The sequence below is a fragment of the Balaenoptera physalus genome (genome assembly GCF_965194825.1).
Source record: "Balaenoptera physalus genome assembly, chromosome: 16".
Classification (NCBI taxonomy): domain Eukaryota; kingdom Metazoa; phylum Chordata; class Mammalia; order Artiodactyla; family Balaenopteridae; genus Balaenoptera; species Balaenoptera physalus.
The window spans coordinates 51,209,520-51,232,704 of record NC_138898.1 but is presented as its reverse complement, the minus strand read 5'-3'; the positions used below and the strand labels follow the sequence as shown (position 1 = coordinate 51,232,704).

The following is a 23,185-nucleotide window of genomic DNA, read 5'->3' as shown; positions in this document are numbered from 1 at the left end:
GGGCCCGCCCCCGGCGCGCACGCCCCTCGCTCCATGGCATTCCCGGGCGGGCGGGCGGGGACTCGGCGCGGGTGCCCTCGGGCCGGCGGCGGCAGCCCCTCCCCGAAGCCCTCAGGACCCCCGAGGCCCCGGTGCCGGCGGCGGCGGTGAGTGAGCGCGCGGGGTGGGGGGCGCGGGGCGCGGGCCGGGTGGGTTCCGGGGCTGCGTCCGCCGCGCGCGGGGCCCGTCCCCACCCCTCCACGGCCGAAGCCGCTCGGAGCGGCCGGAGTCTGGCTGCGTCCCGGCTTCGGGCGACTCTCCGCCCGAGGCGGCCGGACTTTCCTTCCCGGAGTTTCCCGAGCCGCCCGAGGAGGCGGCCCAGCCCCGGATTCCTAACCCGGCGCGCCGCAAAAATAGCCCGTGGCCGGATTAGCGCGCCCCGGCGGCCTGACCCGGCCGGACGTCTCGGCTCCATCCCCCGCCCGACAGCTGAGGGTCCCGGGAGCGGGAGGGCTCGGAGTCCGGGGTGTCCCCAGGCGCCTCTGAGCTGTACCCTCCCCCCCCCTTACGCTTTCCTTCCCGGCCACCACCAGTGGGTGGTGTCTCCAAGTCGAAACTCCAGCTCAGAGGGTGGGACTTCTCCGGATCATCCCTGTCCCAGCCGTGTTCCCTGGGGATGGGAATAATTTCAGCAATAATAGCAGTAACTGTGGAGCTGGGGGGCGGGCGGTGCGAGGAGGGAGTGACCCTACCTTCCGCTTCACAACCCAATCTCCCCGGCTTTAAACACTGGAAGCTGCCGGGCACTTTCCCTACCCTGTGCTCAGTGGCCAAGAGGAGCAGGCCAGGGCTGAGCCTGTGGCCACTACACGGTGCCTCAAAGCAGGCCTGCTGGGGAGATTGCTGGACCCCAGGTGCTCAGGGCACTGGAGGAGGGCCTGGCTGTCTGCCCTGCCGGGGGCATGTCTGTGGGGCTGGGTGGGGAATGGGCAGGGGAGCCAGATGGTCCTGAGCAGAGTTCCTTCTTCTGTGTGTGCAGTTTGGGGTGGCGTGTCTGTGTGTCTGTCTGGGTGGGCGAGGTCTGGGTCTGGAGGCCCTAGCCCTGTGCTGGGAAAGGCCCCCCACCCCCACCTGGGGACTTCCTGGCAGAGAAGATTCAAGGATGAAACTGGCTTTTCAGGTTTGGCCCAGCCAGATGCTGGGTTCTCCCCACCCCTGTGGAGCCAGCCCCAGCCCCCTTAGCCCCCACCCAGAGGTTGGGAGGAAGCTGGGCCACCCAGCAGATGGCGGGGGCCCAAGGAGTCCCTGAGGCTGAGTTCCCTGCAACCAGGGGTTATTCTGGGCAAGCTGGGTCCTTTTCCTTGAGAAAAGCAGGGGCTACTAGCAGGGGCTACTAGTGGGGCATAAGAGTTGAGTGGCCCTGGATGGAATGTGCCAGGCCCCAGGCTGCTTCCCAAACCCTCCAAGCAACCTCCGTCCATTGCACAGAGAGCTGACTGAGAGCACCAGAGCTGGAGCACTGCAGTGACAGCATCCCCGTCCAGCGTCCGTGGGCTGGCCGGCAAACCACTGCCCTTGGGAGCTTGAATTCTAGGGGAGCCCTTGGTTCAGAGGGAGTCACGCAGGCCTTGCCTGCCTTCCTGGGCCCACCCTCAGGGCCTCTGGACTCAAGCTGCTGCTCAGGGCACCTCCTATAGCTCCTCTCCCCAGATGTGAGGGGTTCCCCCTGCCCGCACCTCCCCAGCTCCAGTCCCTCCATGTCATCGGTGTCTGTGACAGGATCGACTTTCAGCCCAAGGATCAGATTCCTTAGCTTCTGCCTGTTTTCTGGGTTAGGTGCGTTTGAGGGTGACTCCTTCCTCCCTGAACTGAGATGCTCTGGGTGGAGGTGGAGTGGAGTGGTGGCCCAGAGGGGCCTGTTAGCCCTCCCCAGCCTGAGGAGCCCGGATGGTCTGCCCCTCCCCTGGGGGGCTGTGGCTACCTCCCCGGCTCCTGGGCAGACATGGCCCCAGGCTTGAACCCCCCTGGAGGCTTGGTGACCACAGGTGGTGACTGGCCTCTCTGAGCCTCAGTTTCCTGATCTGTAAGATGGACACAGAGGACCCCTGCAGGGGTTGTGACAGGTCAGTGGGGCTAGCCAGAGTCAGGTTTGAGGCAGGTGTGCCAGGCTTCTGCTGACTGAAGCCATTTCTGCTCTGATAATCGATTTCAGGGGCTTGGTGTCCCCTCCCGCGGCCTTGCAGATACTATCCAGCAGCTGATGTGTCCTGAGAAGGGTTGCTAAGCCAGAGGGTATGTGGGTACCGGGAGCTCGTGTGGGGGTGGGGGGTTGGCCAGGGGCACTTGTGGGGCCTCTGACTGGTGATTAGGCTGCTCATCTGCCTTCTGTCCAGGCCTGTTGATGGGATGTGGGTCTTTCCACTGTGCAGCTTGAGACAGGCTTGCACCTACCTCCCAAGGTCCAGCTAGATTCCAGATTGTCCCACCCAGAAGCTGCTATAGCTGAGCCCCTGCCCTACCCCGCTGCTGGCTGTGTGGCATGGATGGGTCCTCTGACCTTTCTGAGCCTGGGGCTCCCTGACCCCAGGGTGCGTCCACCCTGCCAGACCCAGCCGGGTCATAGGCTTTAATTCTGGTGGCCAGTGACCCTCTGGGTCATAGTCTGCCGAGCCTTTGGGCAGCTCCCAGTCCACAGGGCCAGTGCCCCCTTTCCTGCACCACCCTCCCAGGGCAGTTACCTTCAGGGCCTCCTGTGCAGAGAGCCTCCTGTGGTTCTGTTGTTGGATCCCTGCATCCCTATCATCTGGGGTGACAGCTGGTGATGGCGCCTTGCGGGGGTAGGGATCTGATATGTCCTCTTGGGGACAGCACGGGGCACCCAGCAAGCCACTGGCCAGGTGTCAGGTCTGCCCTGCTCCCTTCTGAACCTCATATCTTCCACAGAAAAGTGGAGGGGTCTCTGGGAGGGGTGAGGGCCTGGCCAGGATCATTCCGGACAAGATGCCGGTTACTGATGATGAGGTCAAGAGGCACAGGGCAGCCAGCTCACTTTCGCTTTGCCACATAGTAGCACGTAGTGGAGGACTAATTGAATTCTAGGCTGCCAGACAGCTGGCGATCCCCTCTCCCAAGGGAGACCTGGGGCCGGACATCAGACTAGGGGTCAGACAGGACACTGAGGGTCAGAGGTCTGGGCTCACGTGGGGAGGTCAGAGGAGCTGGCGCCTCCTGGGACCATGCTCAGGTGAGCTGGGCACACGTCTGGGCAGGTGTCCTGGGGTGGGCCCAATTGCTCCAGCTGACATGGGTGGCCGGCGGTCCCCTGGGCAGGTTAGGCCCCAGGCTTGGTGGGTCTGGTCCTGGGGCCGGGCCGCTTGCTTGACCTCCAGCTGCCCCTGGTCCGTGTTGTCCCTCAAGTGTGCAGGGCAGGCCTAAGTGCAGAAATAGAGGGTCCAGCTTAATCCCGGCCACAGCCTGTCCAGGCCTGGGTGGGCCAGAACTTCTCCCCGGTCTCCTCCTGCCTCTTGGCCACACCTTCCCAAACTGGGCCTCCCCAAAGGGTGTCGCCTGGGTCCTCCCATGCCTTGTGCTCTGGTTGAACGCGCTCCCGGGTCCTCCTTGGGGAGCTCCCCACAGCCGGCAGGCAGCACCAGCCTGCTCGTTTGTTTGTTTGTTTCTTTTTAGTTGAAGTATAGGTGACTTACAATATTATATTCGTTTTAGGTCCAGCCTGTTTTTTTTTTGATTCAGCTGCCGCTTCTCGAGCACCTACTGTGTGCCCAGCACTGCTGTGGCCCCTGATTTTCAGAGGGGAAAATTCAGGCTCTCTCAGGGTTGCAGGTGGTAGAGGGGAGCTGGGTCAGTGCACAGTGTCTCAGGCCAGGCTCCCCGACACTGGCCTGCCTGCACTGGCTCCTGCTTCTGGACCCTCCTGGACCCCTGCCCAGGGTCCCCCGTCATCCCCAGAGCAGGCGTGGCTGCTTCTCAGGGCTGCCCCACAGCCCTCCACCCTGCTGGCTGCAGCGGCTCCCACTCCCCTCGCTCCCGCTTGAAGCAGCCCTGGTGGTCCCGGTACCCTGCGGGCCCTCCCTCTGCATCCCCTCCAGCCTCACCCCACACTCCTGAGCTGCTCAGAGCTCCGTCCTCACAGTTAGCTTTTGCTTCATCAGCCTCCCCGCTGCGCTTCTAGTTGCCTGTTTGGGTGTCTCCTGGTGGGTCTGGGCCCCGGGTGGGCAGCCACAAATGTCACCAGAGTGACTCAGACGGCAGGCAGGCCCTCCCTGGGCTGTGGTCTCTCCCTGCACTGAGGGGCAGCAGAGCAGAGATGCTGTTGGGATTCCCCCTCAGGGACCGTCTAGGAACAAGAGCCCACTGTGCGCCTGGGGGAGACCCAGACACTGAGCCACTGTCTCCTCTGGGCGGGCGCTGTGCCCTTTCCCGGCCCAGACTCTTTGTCCGGTCTGGGCCCGACCCTCCCCCACACCCTCAGGGTCCACTGTGGAGCCACCCCCGACCCTGCTTGTGAATCCCACCCATTTGATGCCCAGATTGCCGCAGGGGCGCTGGGGGATTGGGCACACAGGGGCGGGTCAGGCCGGGAACCCATAGCACTGAGGGCAGGGAGCTGTGTGGGTTATGGGGCACCCTCCAGCTTCTGCCCCAAACACAGGAGGGATCTGGTGGGGTGAGGGCCACTGGGAGGTCTGTGTGTCCAGGCAGGGAGCTGGTGCCTCCCTCGTGAGGGGAGCGGCTCCTGTGTCTGGTGGGCCCAGGCCAGCGGGGGTCGGGGGGGCGTCTGGCTCCTGTGTGTGCTCACCACCCCCTTCCCACCTCCTTGCTTGTGCTGTTTCTGTTCCCACCCGGTCATGTGGTAGCTCCTCCTCCCAGACCCAAGTGAAGAGGCATCTTTGGGAACTTGCCATCACCCCACTTCATGGGGACGGGCCCCTGCTAGCTCGTGCTCTGAAATGACCAGTGATCATTCAGCAGTGGCTCTGGAGCAGGCCTGTCCTAGGCACTGTGGACCTGGCATGACAGGACCGGACAGCACACACGTGGGTGTGCTCCCGGCCGTGCCAGGGGAATCCAGGGCCTGTCAGGGAGGGGCTGCCTGACTGAGGCGGGGGGTCCTTGAACACATGGGCAGAATGTGTGTACTGGGAGAGCCAGGTGTGAGGAGAGGCTGTGGGCGCACAGTGGGAGCCAGGGAGGGTCGCAGGTGTGTGTGTGGTGCTGAGCCAGTCAGCTGGCAAAGGTTCCTGGCACTCTTTTTTTTTTTTTTTTTTTAATATTTATTTATTTATTTAGGCTGTGCAGGATCTTTAGTTGTGACATGCAGACTTCTTAGTTGCAGCATGCGGATCTTAGTTGCGGCATGTGGGATCTAGTTCCCTGACCAGGGAACGCACCCGAGCCCCCTGCATTGGGAGCATGGAGCCCTACCCACTGGACCACCAGGGAAGTCCCTTCCTGGCACTCTTGAGTGGAGAACCAGCTTCTGTCACCTAGAGGTGCTGGGCGTGCGTGGGGAGGCTCCTGTAGGGGCTCGTCCCTGGCACCCAGCCTGCCTGGTACCAGCAGTGATCCCGGGTCCACACTTGGCCTCTCTGGACCTCACAATAGCTTCACCAGGAGCGTATGAAACTCTGTGAGGCATGGGGTGGTCGGGTGGCAGGGACAGACTTAAGGTACCATAGCCTCTCCCATCTGAAATGCTAAGGAGGTCCCCATCCTGTCTGGCCCCTTCCTGACAAGGCCCCATGGGCACAGCACCATCTGAGGGGTCCGATCGCCCGGATCTCCACCTGGCAGGCCCGGCCCGCCGTGGCTCAGAGGGTGCACCCAGGGTGCTGTCCCAGCCCTGCAGGTTCTGGGCGCGCCTCTCAGCACCTTCTGCCTTTTCGATACGCCTAACGCTGTCTGAGGTTCCACCATTAGTGCTTGAGACCCGGAGCTGTCCTGCCCAGTCATTTCCTTACCAGCAGGGAGAGCTTACAATCACCTTGGTCTGTGAAGGGAGGGCTGGTGGATGACAAGGAAGACGCTGCCCTCCCAGGATGCTGACCTGTGGCCTGGTCAGCCACAGCCGTGCAGGGCTGGGCTGGGTTGTGGTGCGAGTTGGATGCCGAGTGCTGGTCTTCTGGTTCAGGTCCCAGAGGGACCCAGTTCTCAGTCAGGATGCCCTCATGTCAGACGCTGCCTCCATCCCCTCCAGGGACTCTCCATCTGACCACAGCTTGTGGGGCTCAGTGTAGGCGGGGCCAGGAAGGGATTCCCAGGGATGTGGGAACAAATGCTGCCCTCAGCCCTTTTCCTGAGACCAGAGCAGGTGAGGGCAGGGGAGAGAGGCTTGGCCCTGGGAGCTGTGTTGATGGAAAGACTCCTGGGTGCATAGTCAGCTCAGGGAAAAGGTCGGAATGTGAGGGATGGGCCAAGAGTCAGAAGGCATCCCCGAAGGACTGCCTCCTTCTGGGCCTGTTCCTGGTTGGGGTAGGGCCAGTGGGAACCGGGATTAGTGTTCAGGCTCAGCCCCATTTGGTACAGGACCCGTAGGAGCTGCCAGCTGCATCCTGGCCTGGTCTCCGGTCAATATAGGGCCAGTAGGACCTGTGTGCTGGGTCCTGGGCCGGTCCCCGATTGTCATAGGGCCAATAGAAGCTGTGAGTGTTGTCCTGGGCCTATCCCTGGGTGGCAGAGGGCCGCTAGGAGCTGGGAGCAGCATCCTGGGCTCTCCGTGTTTTGTGAGCAGCACAGCAGTGTTCTGTGCCATCCCGCATCTGTGTCGGGGGGCCAGGGGTGGGGGTGGGGGATGAGCGACATCCCTGGCCATTCCCAGGTCCATAGGGAGCTGTGGGGTGGTACTGAGCAGGGTTCTGGACCCCTGGACCTTCCCTGATCTGTAAAGGGCCAGTAGCAACTGTGTCCTTAGTTATGCCGCCTGAATATGTGGCCTTGGGCAAGACAAGCCTCTCTTTCTAGGCCTCAGTTTCCCTATTTGTAAAGTATTTTCTCTGTATCTCTCCAGGCAGTTGAGAGGGAGGCTCCAAAGTAGAAGCTGTTTCTAGCGACCTCAGTGGATGGGTCACAGACCCCGCAGGTCAGAATCTTCAGAGTCTGAAGCTCTTTGAGAGGCTGAGGAATTTTGGAGTCTCCACCACGCTCCTGCTATCCTTGCCCCCATTGTGCTAGGAACCCTTCTAGTCTTGGATATCCTGTTTCCAGGCCTTGTGATCCTTCTCTGGGGCCGGGGAAGCAGATATGCCCTGAAACTGCCATTTCGTAAAGGGAGAATTAAGTGCCAAGGAGCCATGCTTATGTGGCCACTGCCTCATGGTCACATGGCCAGGCTGGGGTGGCCCAAATCAAGCCCTGGCCTCTCTGCTCTGGGTCTCAGATGCTTAAGGTGGCACGGAGCAAGGCGTCTCCAAGCACTGTGGGGCTTTGCTGCTGTTTCTGGGCCTGTGGCGCCCCCTTGTGGTCACAGCGGCCTTTTCACCAGGTGGTTTCCAGGAGGTCCCTTGGCTATAGGAGCCCTTGGCCCCTGGGAAGCCAGGTGGTCCCTCCTCTGAGAGATGGAGGGACCACGCACCCTGTCGTGGGCATAGTGAGCCCTCTGTCTCTGGAGCAGCTGTCATGGTGGTTAAGAAACTGAGGTCTGTGTCCAATAGGCTTGAGATTTGCCCCGTGTACAGACCGGGTCAGCCCCTCAGCTTGCCTCTGCCCTCGTGCTTATTCATACCTCTGCACTGGCCATTCCCTGTATGGGTAACACCCTGCCACCTAACCTTGCTCACTAGATCAACTCGAAAGCCTTTGCTCAGATGTCACTGCACAGAGAGGCATCGCTCCTCTGGCAACTGTAATGAGCTGTTTTCTGGGTTTTTTCAAATTAACTTTTAAAAAAAAATTTATTTTTGGTTGCGTTGGGTCTTCGTTGCTGTGCGCGGGCTTTCTCTGGTTGCAGCGAGTGGGGGCTACTCTTCGTTGTGCGCGGGCCTCTCATTGCGGTGGCTTCTCTCATTGCGGAGCATGGGCTCTAGGTGTGCGGGCTTCAGTAGTTGTGGCACGCAGGCTCAGTAGTTGTGGCACACGGGCTTAGTTGCTCCGTGGCATGTGGAATCTTCCCGGACCAGGGATCGAACCCATGTCCCCTGCATTGGCAGGCGGATTCTTAACCACTGTGCCACCAGGGAAGTCCTAATGGGCTGTTTTATCCCTGTCACACGTTGCAGCCTTTAGCACAGTGTATCTACGTGTAAGCTTATTGTTTGTCTGGACTCTAAGCTTGAGGAGTGCAGGGATTTTTGTGTTTCTGTTTCCCTGCTTCTCCACCAAGATGTCCCAAGCACCTAGGAGTGGCTCATAGTAGGTCCTCAACTATTCATCACATGAATGCATGTCGTCTGAGGACCTAGTGCGTGTCCAGCCGTGTCTTTCGGGACAACAGAGGCAGGAACCGAGCGCGTGGGTGCTGAGCCCGTGCTGGGACTCTGGCAGTGGAGCCGTGCCCATGCCTGTTAGGCTATCCCTGCTTCTTCCTCCTCCTGGATCTGGGCCGCGTGAACCCTCAGAGATCTGCCAGTGCTGTTTTTTGGCTGCGCCGTACGGCTTGCAGCATCTTAGTTCCCCGACCAGGGATTGAACCCGGGCCCCCGGCAGTGAAAGTGTGGAGTCCTAACCACTGGGCCGCCAGGGAAGTGCCTGTCAGCACTGTTATTGAATAACACACCACGCCCCCTAGGCCCCCCTAGCTCTGCCTGGAACCATGGGTGAGGCCCGCAGGGACAGCACCAGCAGCCTGCAGCGCAAGAAGCCGCCATGGCTGAAGCTGGATATCCCGGCCGTGGTGCCCCCGGCAGCAGAGGAGTCCAGCTTCCTGCAGGTAGGCCCTGGCCAGCGGGGGCTGCAGGTGCAGCCTATCCAGCCGCCTCACTGGGTCCCCGTTGCCCAGCCCCTGAGACGCCAGGCGTTCCTGCGGAGCGTGAGCATGCCGGCCGAGCCCGCCCGCGTTCCCTCACCCCACCAGGAGCCCCGGCGGCTGGGGCTGCAGCGCCAGATGTCCATCACACAGACCATCCGCAGGTACTTCGCTGTCCTGGCTGCTCCGCGGCGGGCTGGGGGCTGGGCCGGTGGGACAGAGGCAGGCATACAGGGTCCCCTTCGGGCACTGGGGCTGGGAGTGGGGCAAGGGCTTTCTCCTCCATCCCGTCCCCACATCACCCTGTCCTCCTCCTGCTCTGGGGACTGACTGCTGTCACCTACTGCCTTTCTCTGCCCCCCCGCCCAGCGCTTGCTCTCTCCTCTCTCTCTCCCCACCCCCCCACCCAATACTCTGGTCCCCCCCGAACAGCCGACAGGTGCGCTTTGGGCGTGTCCACACTCTGCCCCTGTTGGGCCCCCCTGCTGCCCGCAGGGCCCTCACACAGCGCTCGTCTCTCTCTCGGTCCCTGCTCAGGTACCTTGGGCAGGGCATGAGTGTGTTGGCGTCAGCTGGTGTGTGCATGGCTTGTGACCTCCCGGGAGCTGCCAGCGTGGTTGGTGTCCCCCGGGGCTCCTGACGGCAGGTGCTGGCAGTGTTTTTGCGTGCGCGTCCAAGGACTGTGGGCAGCCTGCCTGGGTGTGTGGCGCCCACTGCCTGAGTTCTGTGGTGTCCAAGGTCAAGCTGCTGCCCAGGGCCACGCTTTCTCTGGCTGAGCTAAGGGCTGAACTCTGACCTCTGTCTCCAGACTCAGTGTCTCCCGACAAATGCCCGTCTCAGGGATGGCGTGAGGGCCTGTGTGAAATACTCACCTATTTCACCAAGGCCTGCCATCTCTGGTGCTGGTGGCAGTTTGGAGCTGGCTAATTGTTTAGAGGGTGGCCAGGGCCGAAACCCACTTACCCTCTTTATCAGACCCAGCCCACCTGGACCCCAGACCCTGGAGTGTCCGGAGGCCTGGGGCGGGCATGCTGCCCAGGTGGAGTGCCTCTGAGGCCCCTGCTGGGGAGAGGGGACAGCTGGCCTCCCCTTGCTGAGTCCCTCCCCTGGCAGGGGCACTGCTGACTGGTTTGGAGTGAGCAAGGATAGTGACAGCACCCAGAAGTGGCAGCGCAAGAGCATCCGTCACTGCAGCCAGCGCTACGGGAAGCTGAAGCCCCAGGTCATCCGGGAGCTAGACCTGCCCAGCCAGGACAATGTGTCGCTGACCAGCACTGAGACGCCCCCTCCTCTGTACGTGGGGCCATGCCAGCTGGGCATGCAGAAGGTATGCTCTCCCGCTGCTGCCTCCCACAGTTCCCTCACTCTGCTGCCCTGAGCTGGGGCTGGGGACACAGCCAGTCTAAGCACAGGAGGTTGCTTGGAGCTCACGGTCTGGGAGGGTGGTCGATGGTCCCGTAAAGGCACCTAAGATACTCTCTGGGAAGGGGGGCTTGGGGGAGAGGACAGGGTCCTGGGATTGTACCACATGCCAGCCTCTGGGTGGGAGAGCATCTCAGGATGAACAGCAGCGTAAAGGAAATACAGGCGGAGAACGGGACCCCTCTGGTGCAATGGGGTGGGGTGGTACCCACTCAGCTGTCCAGGGACCCACTGGGGAGTGGGACGAGCAGCAGCTGTGTTCTCCACGGTGGGCTCTGGGGTGGGGAAGAAGCCCCCTTGGCGATGACCCAGCCCCCGACTCCTGCATCTCCTCCCCTCCTCCAGATCATAGACCCCCTGGCCCGGGGCCGGGCCTTCCGCTTGGCGGATGATGCCGCCGACGGCCTGAGTGCCCCGCACACGCCGGTCACGCCGGGTGCCGCCTCCCTCTGCTCCTTCTCCAGCTCCCGTTCGGGTTTCAACCGGCTCCCGCGGCGGCGCAAGCGCGAGTCGGTGGCCAAGATGAGCTTCCGGGCAGCCGCTGCGCTGGTGAAGGTGGGTGCAGGGGCCGGGGTGGGGGCAGGGGCTGAGCCAGCACCACGCTGCGTCCTCACCCCCTCGCTGGCAGGGCCGCTCGGTTAGGGATGGCACACTGCGCCGGCTCCAGCGCCGAAGCTTCACTCCTGCCAGCTTCCTGGAGGAGGACACGGCTGACTTCCCCGACGAGCTGGACACATCCTTCTTTGCCCGGGTAAGAGCCTGGCACCATCACCCATGACCCCGGTGCCTATGCTTCCCACGCTGACCGTGCGTGTTTGCTCAGGAAGGTGTCCTCCACGAGGAGCTGTCCACGTACCCAGATGAGGTGTTCGAGTCCCCATCGGAGGCAGCGCTCAAGGACTGGGAGAGGGCCCCGGAGCAGGCGGACCTCACGGGTGGGGCCCTGGCCCGCAGCGAGCTGGAGCGCAGCCACCTGATGTTGTGAGTGCCTCCCGGCGCGCTCTGAGGGGGCCGGGGGGCAGGTCCTGCGGCTCTCAGGAGCAGCTGGCCCCAAAGGCACGACCCTAGAGGGCTCCGGGAGGGGGTCATCTTGTGGACTGGGAACCCAGCTTGGCAACTGTGTTTGGGGAACCCAGGGGTGGGCACCATTCGAGTCTGGGCTGCCCACGCCTGGAACAGGATCACAGTCCCAGAGCCCACAGGCTGGAGAGAATCTCGGGGGAAGGAGGAGGTGACGTAGTTAACACTCGCAGATTAGCAGGGACCCTCCTGTAGGTCCGAACCCACCTCCCTGCCATGCCAGGAGTGGCTGGGGATCACGCTTTTACTGGTAAGGAGGGGGCTGACATTAGCCTGCCACACAGTGTCTTCACCGCTAGTTGGGAGCAGGACAGACAAGGAGGGTCGCCCGTGTTCGCCCGTATCCCGCCGGGGATGGACTGCGGCAGGTGGGAGGTCTGGGGCTGGGAGTGATGGCACCCCTTCCCCCAGGCCCCTGGAACGTGGCTGGCGCAAGCAGAAGGAGGGCAGTGCAGCGGCCCCGCAGCCCAAGGTGCGGCTGCGGCAGGAGGTGGTGAGCGCCGCGGGTCAGCGGCGGGGCCAGCGCATCGCGATGCCGGTGCGCAAGTTCTTCGCCAGGGAGAAGCGGCCATATGGGCTTGGCATGGTGGGCCGGCTAACCAACCGCACTTACCGCAAGCGAATTGACAGCTATGTCAAACGCCAGATTGAGGACATGGACGACCACAGGTAGGCGTGGAGGGGATGCGGCTTCGGGAAGGCAAGGCTCCAGGTGGGCGTGGGGGCTCCGGGTTGGGGATGCCGCCTCTGCTGACGCTTTGCCCCGCAGGCCCTTCTTCACCTACTGGCTCACCTTTGTGCACTCGCTCGTCACCATTCTAGCCGTGTGCATCTATGGCGTGGCGCCCGTAGGCTTCTCACAGCACGAGACCGTAGACTCGGTGAGCCTTGGCGCCCTCCCTGGCGAACCCTGGGCTCTGGGCTCCCTCCCACCCATTCTCCTCCCACCCGAGGAGAGGGCTCGGCTGAGATCCGTCCGATCTTTCTCCCCACCCTCCCAGGTGCTGCGCAACCGAGGGGTCTATGAGAATGTCAAGTACGTTCAGCAGGAGAACTTCTGGATCGGGCCCAGCTCGGTGAGGGCGGGGCCTGGCGGGGGCGGGGCCCCTGGGCTGGCGGAGGGCCCGGCCGCAGCTGCACATCCTCTTCCCCACAGGAGGCTCTCATTCACCTGGGTGCCAAGTTCTCGCCCTGCATGCGCCAGGATCCGCAGGTGCATAGTTTCATCCACGCTGCGCGTGAGCGTGAGAAGCACTCGGCCTGCTGTGTGCGTAACGACCGGTCTGGCTGCGTGCAGACCTCGGAAGAGGAGTGCTCGGTGAGTGACCGCCCGCAGCTCAGCCCGCACCTTTGTCTGCACCTTGTGTTTGTGGTTATCTTGGGACTTCAGATAGAGCCGGTTGGTTATCCTAAACCCCTAGTTCTCAGCACATTATGCCATCCGTCTGTGCCAGGCCCCTTGCATCACATTCTTTCCTTTTTATCCCACACCTCCTCCATCTCCTGCTGCTCACCCTGTAGACCCTGTGTCCTTAATTTTTTTTTTTTTTATGGCCGCGCTGCAAGGCTTGTGGGATCCTAGTTCCCCGACCAGGGATCGAACCCAGGCCCGGCATTGAAAGCGCCAAGTCCTAACCACTGGACCGCCAGGGAATTACACGTGTCCTTAATTTGGGTGTGCTCTTCCCACACGTGTCCATCTTGTTTTTGTGCACGTGTCTTAAGTTTCTATAAATGGTATTGCCTTTTCCCACTAAATTAAAAAAAAATTTTTTTTTGAATATTTATTTATTTGGCTGCATCGGGTCTTATTTGCGGCAGGAGGGATCTTTGTTGCGGCGAGTGGGCTTCTCTCTAGTTGTGGAATGTGGGTTTTTTCTCTTCTCCAGTCGTGGTGCGCGGGCTCCAGAGTGCATGGGCTCTGGAGTTTATGGCACGTGGGCTCTCTCATTGAGGAGCACGAGCTCAGTAGTTATGGCGCGAGGGCTCAGTTGCCCAGCGGCATGTGGGATCCCAGTTCCCCGACCAGAGATCGAACCCGTGTCCCCTGCGTTGGAAGGCGGATTCATTACCACTGGACCACCAGGGAAGTCCCTGAATTTTAAAAACGTTATCCAAGTTTTTATCATCTTATGTGGAGGTGCCATAGTTTGTACCAGTTCTCTGATTTTGGACACTGGTGGTTTCTATTTTTAAGCTAATAGGAACTATGCTGTTGAATTCCTTATAACCATCTCCCAACATGCGAGCAATTTCCAGAGTGTAAGTTCAGAGCGGTGGGGGTGTAGAACCAGAGGGAGGAGCTCAGAATCAGTGCTTCTGATTCCCGCCATCTGGAAACTGCACCGGGACAGGGTGGGCTCTGACCAGGGCTGAGCCCGTGTCCTCCCACAGTCCACGCTGGCAGTGTGGGTGAAGTGGCCCTTCCATCCCAGCGCCCCAGACCTTGCTGGCCACAAGAGGCAGTTTGGCTCTGTCTGCCACCAGGACCCCAGGTCAGTCCTGCTGGCCCCTCCCTTACCTTCCTTTGTCCACGTCTCCCTTGGGAGTGCGGGTGGAGAGAGGTATAATAGCTCTCCTTGTTGTCCAGTCGGGCAGGAGGGGGCTAAGCCAAGGGCACAAAGCAAGGACTGACCACATCCTGGGCTCGTGCAGGGTGTGTGATGAGCCTTCCTCCGAGGACCCTCATGAGTGGCCAGATGACATCACCAAGTGGCCGGTGAGCCGGGGTGGAGGGGTTGTTTGGGACTCGCCCTTATCGTGTGGGGGAGGCATCCACACCTCATCCATCAGTGATGCCAGAGGTCCCCATTGTGGGACCACCCTGTGCTTCCAGATGCTCGGCCCTGGCTGTTAGCCAGCCTGTCCGTCCACCACAGCCGACCTCTCTGAGCAGAACCCCATGTGGAGCCTTGGGAGGTCAAAAGACATTATTCCAATTTGATAGATGGTCAAACTGAGGCTTAGGGTATAGAACCTGCTTGAAGTCAAGGGAAGCCTATTTCCCACCCTAGGAGCCTGTCCATCTTTGCCCCAACCAAGCATAGCGTGGGGCCCAAGGTTAGGGGAGACCCTGACCCAACTCACCCCCGTTTGTGACACAGATCTGCACCAAAAACAGCGCTGGGAACCACACCAACCACCCGCACATGGACTGTGTCATCACAGGCCGGCCCTGCTGCATTGGCACCAAGGGCAGGTAGGGCTGCCTGTGTGGGCATGTGCAGCTGGTCCTGGGCACAAAGTGTTGCCCTGGGGCTGTGCCCTCCTCCCTTCCGCAGTCCCAAAATAACCCAAGATACCAAGGGGCGTGGGGTGAGGAAGGGGCTGGACCTATCCAGGGCCAACAAAGGTGGGCAAGTGGGGCCGAAACCTGGGCCTGGAAGCCCTCCCAACCCTGGCCTGACCTTCCAGGTGTGAGATCACCTCCCGGGAGTACTGTGACTTCATGAGGGGCTACTTCCACGAGGAGGCCACACTCTGCTCTCAGGTAGGCCTCCGGGGTGAGGGTCCCTCCCCGTCCCCGCAGCCACGGCGGGTGCTGACAGGCCACTCTGCACAGGTGCACTGCATGGACGACGTGTGTGGGCTCTTGCCCTTCCTCAACCCCGAGGTGCCCGACCAGTTCTACCGCCTGTGGCTGTCCCTATTCTTGCACGCTGGGCAAGTGACACCATGTGGGCTGAGCGGGGTTGGGTGGAGTGGGTGGTCCCAGGGACCCCAGGAGTAGCTGATGAGCCTTCCCTGCTGAATGGCCCCCCTCCCCACAGGATCCTGCACTGCCTGGTGTCTGTCTGCTTCCAGATGACTGTCCTGCGGGACCTGGAGAAGCTGGCAGGCTGGCACCGCATAGCCATCATCTACCTGCTGAGTGGCGTCACTGGTAACCTGGCCAGTGCCATTTTCCTGCCATACCGGGCAGAGGTAAGGCTGCCCCCCAGGGTGGGGCCCTCCTACGTGCACCTGCTGCCCAGCACGAACTGGTTCCAGCACAGAGTCGAGTTGCTACAGTGCCCCGCCTGGGAGCAGCTCCACTTGGCTCCTGTCCCGATTCGCTCTGGGCGGAGGGAGGTGGGACGGGGCGACCTGCTCAGGCCCACCAGCTCACGGGCACCCACACGCCCCCAGGTGGGCCCCGCCGGCTCGCAGTTCGGCATCCTGGCCTGCCTCTTCGTGGAGCTCTTCCAGAGCTGGCAGATCCTGGCACGGCCCTGGCGTGCCTTCTTCAAGCTGCTGGCTGTGGTGCTCTTCCTCTTCACCTTCGGGCTGCTGCCCTGGATCGACAACTTCGCCCACATCTCGGGCTTCGTCAGCGGCCTCTTCCTCTCCTTTGCCTTCTTGCCCTACATCAGCTTTGGCAAGTTTGACCTGTACCGCAAGCGCTGCCAGATCATCATCTTTCAGGTGGTCTTCCTGGGCCTCCTGGCTGGCCTGGTGGTCCTCTTCTACTTCTACCCTGTGCGCTGTGAGTGGTGCGAGTTCCTCACCTGCATCCCCTTCACTGACAAGTTCTGTGAGAAGTACGAGCTGGACGCTCAGCTCCACTGAGCTGGCGGGGTGCTGGCGCTGTGTGCCCTGTGGGCCGGGGCCAGGCCTGAGGCTCGGGACTCCGCCTGCGAGCCCTGCTCCCCTTGCACAGACCCCTTGTGCTGTGTTCACTGCTGTTGAACCCCTCGTACTTCCGGGCATTTATCACAGTAGTTCCCGAGATTACCCTCTAACTAGCCTCTTGACGACCACCTCATGTGGCCAATAAATGGACCGGGAGCGTTTTAGCTGCCACTAACTTGACCAGAGCTGCCTCCTCCTTTCTGGGTCTGGCTGGAGGCTGTGGAGGGAGGTCCTTCAGTGCCCAGGCCTCCCACTCACAAGTCCCCAAAACAGGGGACTCAGTGTCAGATGTACCTCCCAGGGAAGTCCTCAGCCAAGTGCACACACCCTGTCCCCGTTCTATAGGAGTGGTAGGCGACAAAGGGACAAGGACCTATGAATGCACAGTCACACTTCCCCACCCACACTGAGAGGCACCCCACCCCAGCCCTCCCTGCCCAGCTGGCAGCTCCAATTCCAGCCCCGGGCCACCACCCTTTCCAGGAGCTGGTGAAGGCACTACTGTAGGTGAGCCCTTAGGCTGAAGCGGAAGGCCCTGTCCATGGCTGGGCTCAGACACAGGCCTTTGTTTCCCCACAAGCAGAAACAGAGAGCCAGCCGCTCAGCTTTCACCTCCTCGCTGCAGAGATTACAGGGACAGGTGTGTGTGGCTTGGGGAACGGGGTGGCCAAGGGCTCAGGTGCAGCGTTCAGACCATGTGACATGCCTGCACGTTCCCTGCCCTCGCCTCCTCACTGTGAGGGGCAGCGCCAGTCCCGCCTGCCCCCGTACAGTGGCTTGACTTTCCAAACTCAGAAGCAAATAGGTTTATTCTGTATACAGGGACAGGCCCACAGCCCTGTGGGATCCACCATGGGATCGGGGTTCACGTTGAGAGTCCAGGCGGGTCCAGCTGGGGTTAGGCTATCTCAACACTCTTCTGGGAAAAGGGCCCAGTGGCCAAGGCTTCCTCCTCTCGGGGAAGAGCTCGGCCACCAGCACAGAGGGTTTTCCATGTCTGGAGATTCACTTTTGTCTCAGCTTTTTGAGGAAGGACACCTCATCCCGATTCCGGATACCATAACTGAGAAAGAAATAAAGGCACAGAGTGTCCGATCTACAGAAGGGCACATCTGTGACGCCTCACCTGAGGCTTGTGAGGGATAACAGAGACCAGGTGGGAAGAGCATGGTGTCTGGGAAGGTGAGGAGGTGGCAAGGGCCATGCACACTCTTAATTCTCTCCTCTTGGCTCTATGCAGCCCTGAACCGCTGCTGGTGAGGAGCGGCAGGGCCCCTTCCACTGCTCCTCTGTCTTCCGTCCTCCTGGCAGGGAGGCCTCCAGGGGGCTCCTTGCAGGAGGGCCTCAGTCCAAACAGGGACTCTCCTGGTCTCACACATTCCCTCCCTCCCTTACGAGCCTCTGGAGAGGACCCCAGCCCTATGGCAGGGCATGGGGAATCAGAGGGCCACAGACCAGATACTTCCCTGCAGCTCAAGGCGTAGCCTGAACTTACTCTCGGAGCTTCTTCTGGTCTTCTGCGAGCTTCTCTCCTGCGGAAGTCAGGTGGTATGTCCTCCACACATAGGACCTGCAAGATGGGAATTCAGTCAACCACGAGCAGGGTGAGCAGGGCAGCTGGGATGCAGCTGTGCATAAGGAGGGCTCAAGGCGCTCAGCTCTGCGGGGCCTGAGGCCGCCAGCCTCCTCCCTGGGCTCTTTCCCTGTACCTTGTGTGTACCAGGCCTGAGGCAGGTTCAAGGACGCACTGCTCTCAAAGGGATGCATGGGGTGGCTGGGGGCCAAACCCACATTGCTAATGAAACGGGTGGCTGTACCAAGACACAGTTAATGGGACACTTGATCCAGAAGGAGACTGAGAGCTGAGAGCACCCAGGCGAGGAGCTGGCAGCTGCACCATCTGTAACCAGGGAAACCACCTCCGGACACACCGGAAGTGCCCTAAGGTGTCCTCACGTGAAGATACCCAGCTGCCTGGGTGGGGTGATGTCAGTGAAGAGCAGCTGAGGCAGGGCTCGCGGCACAGAAGCACCTGCCCTGGCCGAGGCTCGGGACAGGGAGCTCGCTGCTCCAGGCTGCACTCTGGAGCAGAGCTCAAGTGATGAAACGGCTCACGTCCAGCAAGTGCTCCTGTGAAGTCCAGCTCCTAGGAAGGGCTGCACGGAGGAGCTGTGGCTGCACTCACCAGCTGATGTGCTGAATGCCCCCTTCGCGCTCCTGCCTGAGCTGCACGTATCTCTGGATGGCCTTCTTCAGGTCCAGGACCGTGGCGTTCTGGACTACAACCACAGCTGCACAAATGGGAGAAGATCCGTGGTGGGAGTCCACAGCCACAGCCTCAGATGGCAGGAGAGGAACCCAGAAGCTTCTTCCTGAGGCTCAAGGCTGGGCAGGGGGAGCTTGTGGCTGCCCCAACACCCCTGGGCACGGCCCTGAGTTTCCACTGACCAGCCCTGCTAACATCTTCTCCCGTGAAGGTTCAGACCGCACGGCCTGACGGGGAGGGCAGCACTTACGCATAACTTCTCCATCCATCTTGCACACTCGGACTGTCATTGCTTGGCCGTATTCTAGTGCTATTTGGGAATTGACCTCTTCCAAAGTAACCTAGAAAAGACCAAGGCTGGAGATGGGAGCTCTCTTCACCACCCCAAACAACAAAGAAAAACAGCTGATAGTCTTCAAAAAGTGTTGCCACATTTTTGGGAGATTCTTGCATATATGTTAGGATTTCCCGGTTTTTCAGCACTTTAATCTCATGTCTCATCCACGTTTTCTATGAAGTGTATGGACGCTCAGGGAAACAGGCAAGGAGAATGAATCGCCTTGAGGAACAGCCCCTGGCTCCTCTGGGCCAGGTGCTGGGTGGGAGGAGGAACACTGGGCCCCACTGTCCAGCCTGACAGCCCCTGATCATCAGGATCCAGGGCCTCAGGCAAGGCTGGGGCACCAAAAAACGGTAAAGATAAACATGTCAATACAACCGTTAACACAACAGAAGTTAATTTAAAAATTCCACGATGGGCAAAATAACAAGGATTTTAAAACAAGACAATGCCAAAACTTACAAGATTGAAGAGAAAGGAAAAACCGGTAACAGTGATCTTTTATTGGAAAATGATATTATTTTGTTTGCCGTACGCTTCTGTAAACCAACTTTGAGTTTTAAAAACACTGGTGAAAAGTCATGTGTGCTAACTAGTGGGGGTTTTTGGCGCCCCTTTAAATTCCGCGCCAGAGGCCACAGCCTCGCTCGCCCCCAGGCCGGGCCGGAGCCTAGACCCTCGTTTACGCCCGGAGACGCCTTCCCAAGGCCTCTGGCCGCAGCCCCCATCGACACTCCGGGGTCCGTCCGCGCCCCGACGGCCCCCGGCCCGCGCGCACCTGGATCGGAAGGTCGCAGAGCAGTGGGTCCTGTACCACCATGGCCAGACCCTCCTGGAACACGTCCACCGCCTCGGAGTGCGGCAGCGCCTCCTCCTCGTCCTCCTCGTCCTCCTGCGGCTCCCGCCGCGCCGCGGCCCCCGCCTCCTCCAGGCTGCCTAGCCTCCCGAGGGCTCCGCCCGCACGGTCGCTCCGCGCGACCGTGGTGCGGCGCGCACGCGCGGGGACCGCAACCGCAGCCTCTCCTTCGGGGCGTCGAGGGGCGGGGCTACCTCGAGGACCAATGAGCAGTGAGTTACTGGGAGCCGGCCTGCCGCAGTGCTCCCTGGGAGCGCGAAGTCGGCATGACTATTGGTGGCCTGGTTGGGGCGGGGAGGCGGCCGGGACCAATGGGAGTTCGGAGCGTAGGAGCGTCGGAGCGCCGGCGCCGAACGGCCGCGAGAGCTGCCGGGAGACCCGGGCTAGTCGCCGCGATGCTGCTTTTCTGCCCGGGCTGCGGGAACGGGCTGATCGTGGAGGAGGGGCAGCGCTGCCACCGCTTCGCCTGCAACACCTGCCCCTACGTGCACAACGTCACCCGCAAGGTGGGCCCCGGCCGGCCGCGCGGCGCGCACAGCGCGGAGGCTGACCCTAACCTTCCCCGCGCATCCTCTTCTCGGATTTCGGGTCCAGTGGGCCTTCTGCCCGCGACGCCAGCCTCTCGGAGGCGCTCCCGCCCGGCACGGGCACTACTCCCGTAGCCTGTACACGACTTTTCCGCCCGGGTCGCTCTTGTCCCTAGGTACCCATGTCAGTCGTTGCTCGTGTCTTTGCTTAAAGGATTATTTAAAATTGCAGCCTCTTTCTAAATTTTATGTTCCTTCCCCTAACTTTATTTTTTCCGTAAGACTCATTTGCCTTCCAATACGCCTTGCAATTTACTAATGCGATTTGTTTATTAATACTAGGGCATAAGCTGTAGGAGGGCAGGGATTTTTCAGTTTTGTTCCCTCTTATGTTCTAGTCTGAACAACTGGAATGTATTGGATGTTCATTACGTGAGTGATGCACACTTTATTATATAACTTGTTACTCTCCCTCGGTAATGCATCTTTCCTTTTTAGAACACCTTTAATTTTTAGAAGTAGAGCACGTTGGTACTACCTCATTCTTAATGTTTGTATAGTATTCCACCGTATAGCTGTGTTGTGGGAGTTTAGAGTCTGAAACTATGCAAAGGGTGACATTTCAAGGACGTCTGGTAAAACTTGGAAAACAGAAAACTCTCTGCCTGGGGAGAGTGGCTGGACTCCTTTTTGGCTTCAGTTGTATTTGGTTCTCTTATCTTGGATTACCAAGTACCTTAGAGGTGTGGGAAAAGAAGAGGGTCACACCTAAGCTATTTTTTTCCTCCTGCTCTGTTGCTTCATCCAATCCTTGCAGAGGTCTTCTCACTTCTTTTGGGGACATCCCAATCGCGGATCCTCTAAATTCTGACGGAGCATCCTGCTGTGTGACAGCAGGAACTCTGCTTTCATTTAGTATTCCTCCAGTCTGTGTTGAAGGCAGGAAGCGAAGGCTGGGGAGACACTTGAGGGCGGGTATGGTTTGGTGACCCAGGTTTGTACCGTTCACTTACTTGTAGAGTCTGAAGACCTGCTGTTGCTTATTAGGTAACAAATCGGAAGTATCCAAAGCTGAAAGAAGTGGATGATGTGCTCGGTGGAGCAGCTGCGTGGGAGAATGTTGACTCTACTGCAGGTGAGAGGGAAAACCTTTTCTGTTCCAGAGCTGTGGGTAAGGATGAGGCTGCTGGCTGTGCCACTCTGCGGCAGAGTCTGTGATGTACTTGTGTGAAATGGGCTTCTAAAACTAGAAAGTGTTTTCTTCTCTTATAATGTATTTGTTACGCAAACAACATTGGCACAAGCTTTGGAGTCCTTCAGACCTGAGTTAGAGTCTCAGGGGGTCCTTGATTTGTCTGGGCTAATCCATAGTCATAGATTGTGAGAGCACAAATGAGCGTTTGGCATATAGCAGGCACTTAGCAGGTGTGATTGGAGTAATAAAAAACCAGTTTAAGGATTTTGTTCTCACACAGATTTCTAAAAGTTAATGATACAGAGTATTAAACTGCACTAAACATTCAGTAAAATAAATATTTATTCCAAGTCTTGATTCATTTCTGGTAGAGATAGATGTGACCAAAGAAGGAAGGAGAGCCCTAGACATTACCTGTATTGAGAGGAGGAAGGGCTAGCGCATGATCACTGCTGTCTTTTTCCCCCCGGAGAACATCCAGATCTGCTATGTTAAAAATCCAGCACTGGCAGAATTTGTCATTAGGAGATGAATTACGTACCAAAATGGTGTTTGAGAGTGTTTGAAGGCATTTCCATCAAAAGCAAGGTTCTCAAATTGAAATCTCAGTGAAAGTAAATACGTGCCTTGGGACACTTTGAAAAGGCGTGGGATGTCTGTTGAGATCTTGATAAGAACAGCCTGGACAACTTCTGCCGAGACGGATCTCTAAATTCACGGGGAAGTGGATTGGTCGTGCGTTGGGATTTCCTTTGGGAAGATGAGAGGACCTGTCCATTACCAGGTGGTGGAGATGCACTTTTTAGGGGAATCTGCAGGGCATGGACCCTGTAAAGCACACGGCAGCCGTGTCACCTTTCACGTGGTGTTTCTAGCCAGTCTTCAGCCAGACTTGAAGAAGAGGGACCCAGGGAGAGGAGGACTGTTTCCAAGATCACAGGTCTCGTTCCCTCAGTGTGAGAGCGCAGTGGGAATGATAACGCTGTTGGTAACCTTAAATCGTGGGGCAGGACACCCTGGGCAAGGGATTCCAGATGAGCTGTCTTTCATGTAACACCTACTTCTAACAAGTGTGTTGGTCACAAGCATCATTTTTTTAAGTCAACGTGGGTCACTTGTTTGTTTTTTCTCATTGCCAGAGCCGTGTCCCAAATGCGAACACCCTCGTGCCTATTTCATGCAGCTTCAGACCCGCTCTGCAGACGAGCCCATGACCACCTTCTACAAGTGCTGCAATGCTCAGTGTGGACATCGCTGGCGGGACTAGGGCCAGGCTGGCCCAGCTGTGTCAGCGTCTGCTTACCGTATTCCCCAGGGTGAATTCCCAGCTGCGAGTGTGAACTCTGTGTCCTGAGGGTCTTGGCTGGTGTGGTGGAAAGCAAACCCATTTAGGGTGGCTGGCCAGGGGCTGAGGAGATGTAGCCCATCTCCCAGTCAGTGGATTAACTCATTAATGTCCAGGAGGCTGTGTGTGTGGATAGGAGTATCCATAACTAAGTGCATCCTGTTTAAGGTCCTGTTCTGCATCTTTTACATTTATTGGGCAGTTGACATTCTCTCACCATCAGCCGACACTCTTAAATATTTACATTGTTTGCACAACTAATAAAGTAAAACTTAGTAGTTTAGTACATTAGATGTCCCTCAGTATTTAACTGTTAATTGCAAACTTATTTAATCAAAATTTATTCTGAATATTTAATTAAAGTTAAAAGTCTAATATCACCTTCTCGGTGTTTTAAATGCCTGAAGAAGTAGACATCAAACCCCAAAACAGGATTCCAAAACTAACTACTATACTTAGGGCCAAACTAGTTACAAAATTGTGAATAACATGGATTTCTATTTCTTTATGATTTGTATTCTTTTTTCCTAGGATTGCAATAAACTTAATAGGTAGTATGTTTTTTTTTTTTACACTTTATACTTTCTGTGTCCGTCTACTCTAAAGAGAAAAAGGACACCCTGGGCTAGCAGGGGACAGGATCTTGG

At 58.9% G+C, this 23,185-nt stretch overlaps 3 protein-coding genes across 9 annotated transcripts; 2 read left to right on the top strand and 1 right to left on the bottom strand.

The window, feature by feature from the left end:
* Positions 1 to 17: 17 nt before the first annotated feature.
* Positions 18 to 16,189, top strand: RHBDF1 (rhomboid 5 homolog 1). Of its 7 annotated transcripts, XM_082431647.1 has the most exons (19): positions 18 to 146; positions 8,720 to 8,860; positions 8,930 to 9,060; positions 9,329 to 9,433; positions 10,010 to 10,223; positions 10,664 to 10,873; positions 10,947 to 11,069; positions 11,142 to 11,299; positions 11,810 to 12,067; positions 12,168 to 12,279; positions 12,400 to 12,474; positions 12,555 to 12,716; positions 13,793 to 13,893; positions 14,054 to 14,117; positions 14,503 to 14,597; positions 14,813 to 14,888; positions 14,961 to 15,061; positions 15,169 to 15,322; positions 15,527 to 16,189. In XM_082431647.1, exons 2-19 carry the CDS (start codon positions 8,744 to 8,746, stop codon positions 15,944 to 15,946), a joined length of 2,676 nt encoding a protein of 891 aa, XP_082287773.1. In that variant the 5' UTR covers positions 18 to 146; positions 8,720 to 8,743; the 3' UTR covers positions 15,947 to 16,189. The 7 variants fall into 7 exon arrangements, with proteins under 7 accessions (XP_082287773.1, XP_082287772.1, XP_082287770.1 ...); XM_082431646.1 differs by having other exon boundaries at positions 8,720 to 9,060; positions 9,392 to 9,433; XM_082431644.1 differs by having other exon boundaries at positions 8,720 to 9,060.
* A 611-nt stretch (positions 16,190 to 16,800) lies between these two features.
* On the bottom strand, positions 16,801 to 19,638 carry SNRNP25 (small nuclear ribonucleoprotein U11/U12 subunit 25). The gene is made up of 5 exons (XM_082431741.1): positions 19,394 to 19,638; positions 18,526 to 18,616; positions 18,195 to 18,300; positions 17,505 to 17,579; positions 16,801 to 17,072 (listed from the first exon to the last, which is right to left on the bottom strand). Exons 1-5 carry the CDS (start codon positions 19,433 to 19,435, stop codon positions 17,015 to 17,017), a joined length of 372 nt encoding a protein of 123 aa, XP_082287867.1. The 5' UTR covers positions 19,436 to 19,638; the 3' UTR covers positions 16,801 to 17,014.
* A 173-nt stretch (positions 19,639 to 19,811) lies between these two features.
* Positions 19,812 to 23,108, top strand: POLR3K (RNA polymerase III subunit K). The gene is made up of 3 exons (XM_082431736.1): positions 19,812 to 19,977; positions 21,046 to 21,133; positions 22,333 to 23,108. The coding sequence occupies exons 1-3, from the start codon at positions 19,867 to 19,869 to the stop codon at positions 22,458 to 22,460; spliced, it is 327 nt and encodes a 108-aa protein (XP_082287862.1). The 5' UTR covers positions 19,812 to 19,866; the 3' UTR covers positions 22,461 to 23,108.
* The last annotated feature ends 77 nt before the right edge of the window (positions 23,109 to 23,185 follow it).

Bases quoted from the DNA above. Each gene is read 5' to 3' on its own strand.
- RHBDF1 (XM_082431644.1), top strand. From the start codon at position 8,744: ATGGGTGAGGCCCGCAGGGACAGCACCAGCAGCCTGCAGCGCAAGAAG. The intron at 10,874-10,946 runs GTGGGTGCAGGG...CCTCGCTGGCAG, and splicing joins CAGCCGCTGCGCTGGTGAAG to GGCCGCTCGGTTAGGGATGG. The intron at 14,598-14,812 runs GTAGGGCTGCCT...CTGACCTTCCAG, and splicing joins TGCATTGGCACCAAGGGCAG to GTGTGAGATCACCTCCCGGG.
- SNRNP25 (XM_082431741.1), bottom strand. From the start codon at position 19,435: ATGGTGGTACAGGACCCACTGCTCTGCGACCTTCCGATCCAG. The intron at 18,617-19,393 runs GTGCGCGCGGGC...GGTCTTTTCTAG, and splicing joins TCTGCGACCTTCCGATCCAG to GTTACTTTGGAAGAGGTCAA. The intron at 17,073-17,504 runs GTAAGTTCAGGC...TTTCTTTCTCAG, and splicing joins GACCAGAAGAAGCTCCGAGA to TTATGGTATCCGGAATCGGG.
- POLR3K (XM_082431736.1), top strand. From the start codon at position 19,867: ATGCTGCTTTTCTGCCCGGGCTGCGGGAACGGGCTGATCGTGGAGGAG. The intron at 19,978-21,045 runs GTGGGCCCCGGC...GTTGCTTATTAG, and splicing joins TGCACAACGTCACCCGCAAG to GTAACAAATCGGAAGTATCC. The intron at 21,134-22,332 runs GTGAGAGGGAAA...TCTCATTGCCAG, and splicing joins GAATGTTGACTCTACTGCAG to AGCCGTGTCCCAAATGCGAA.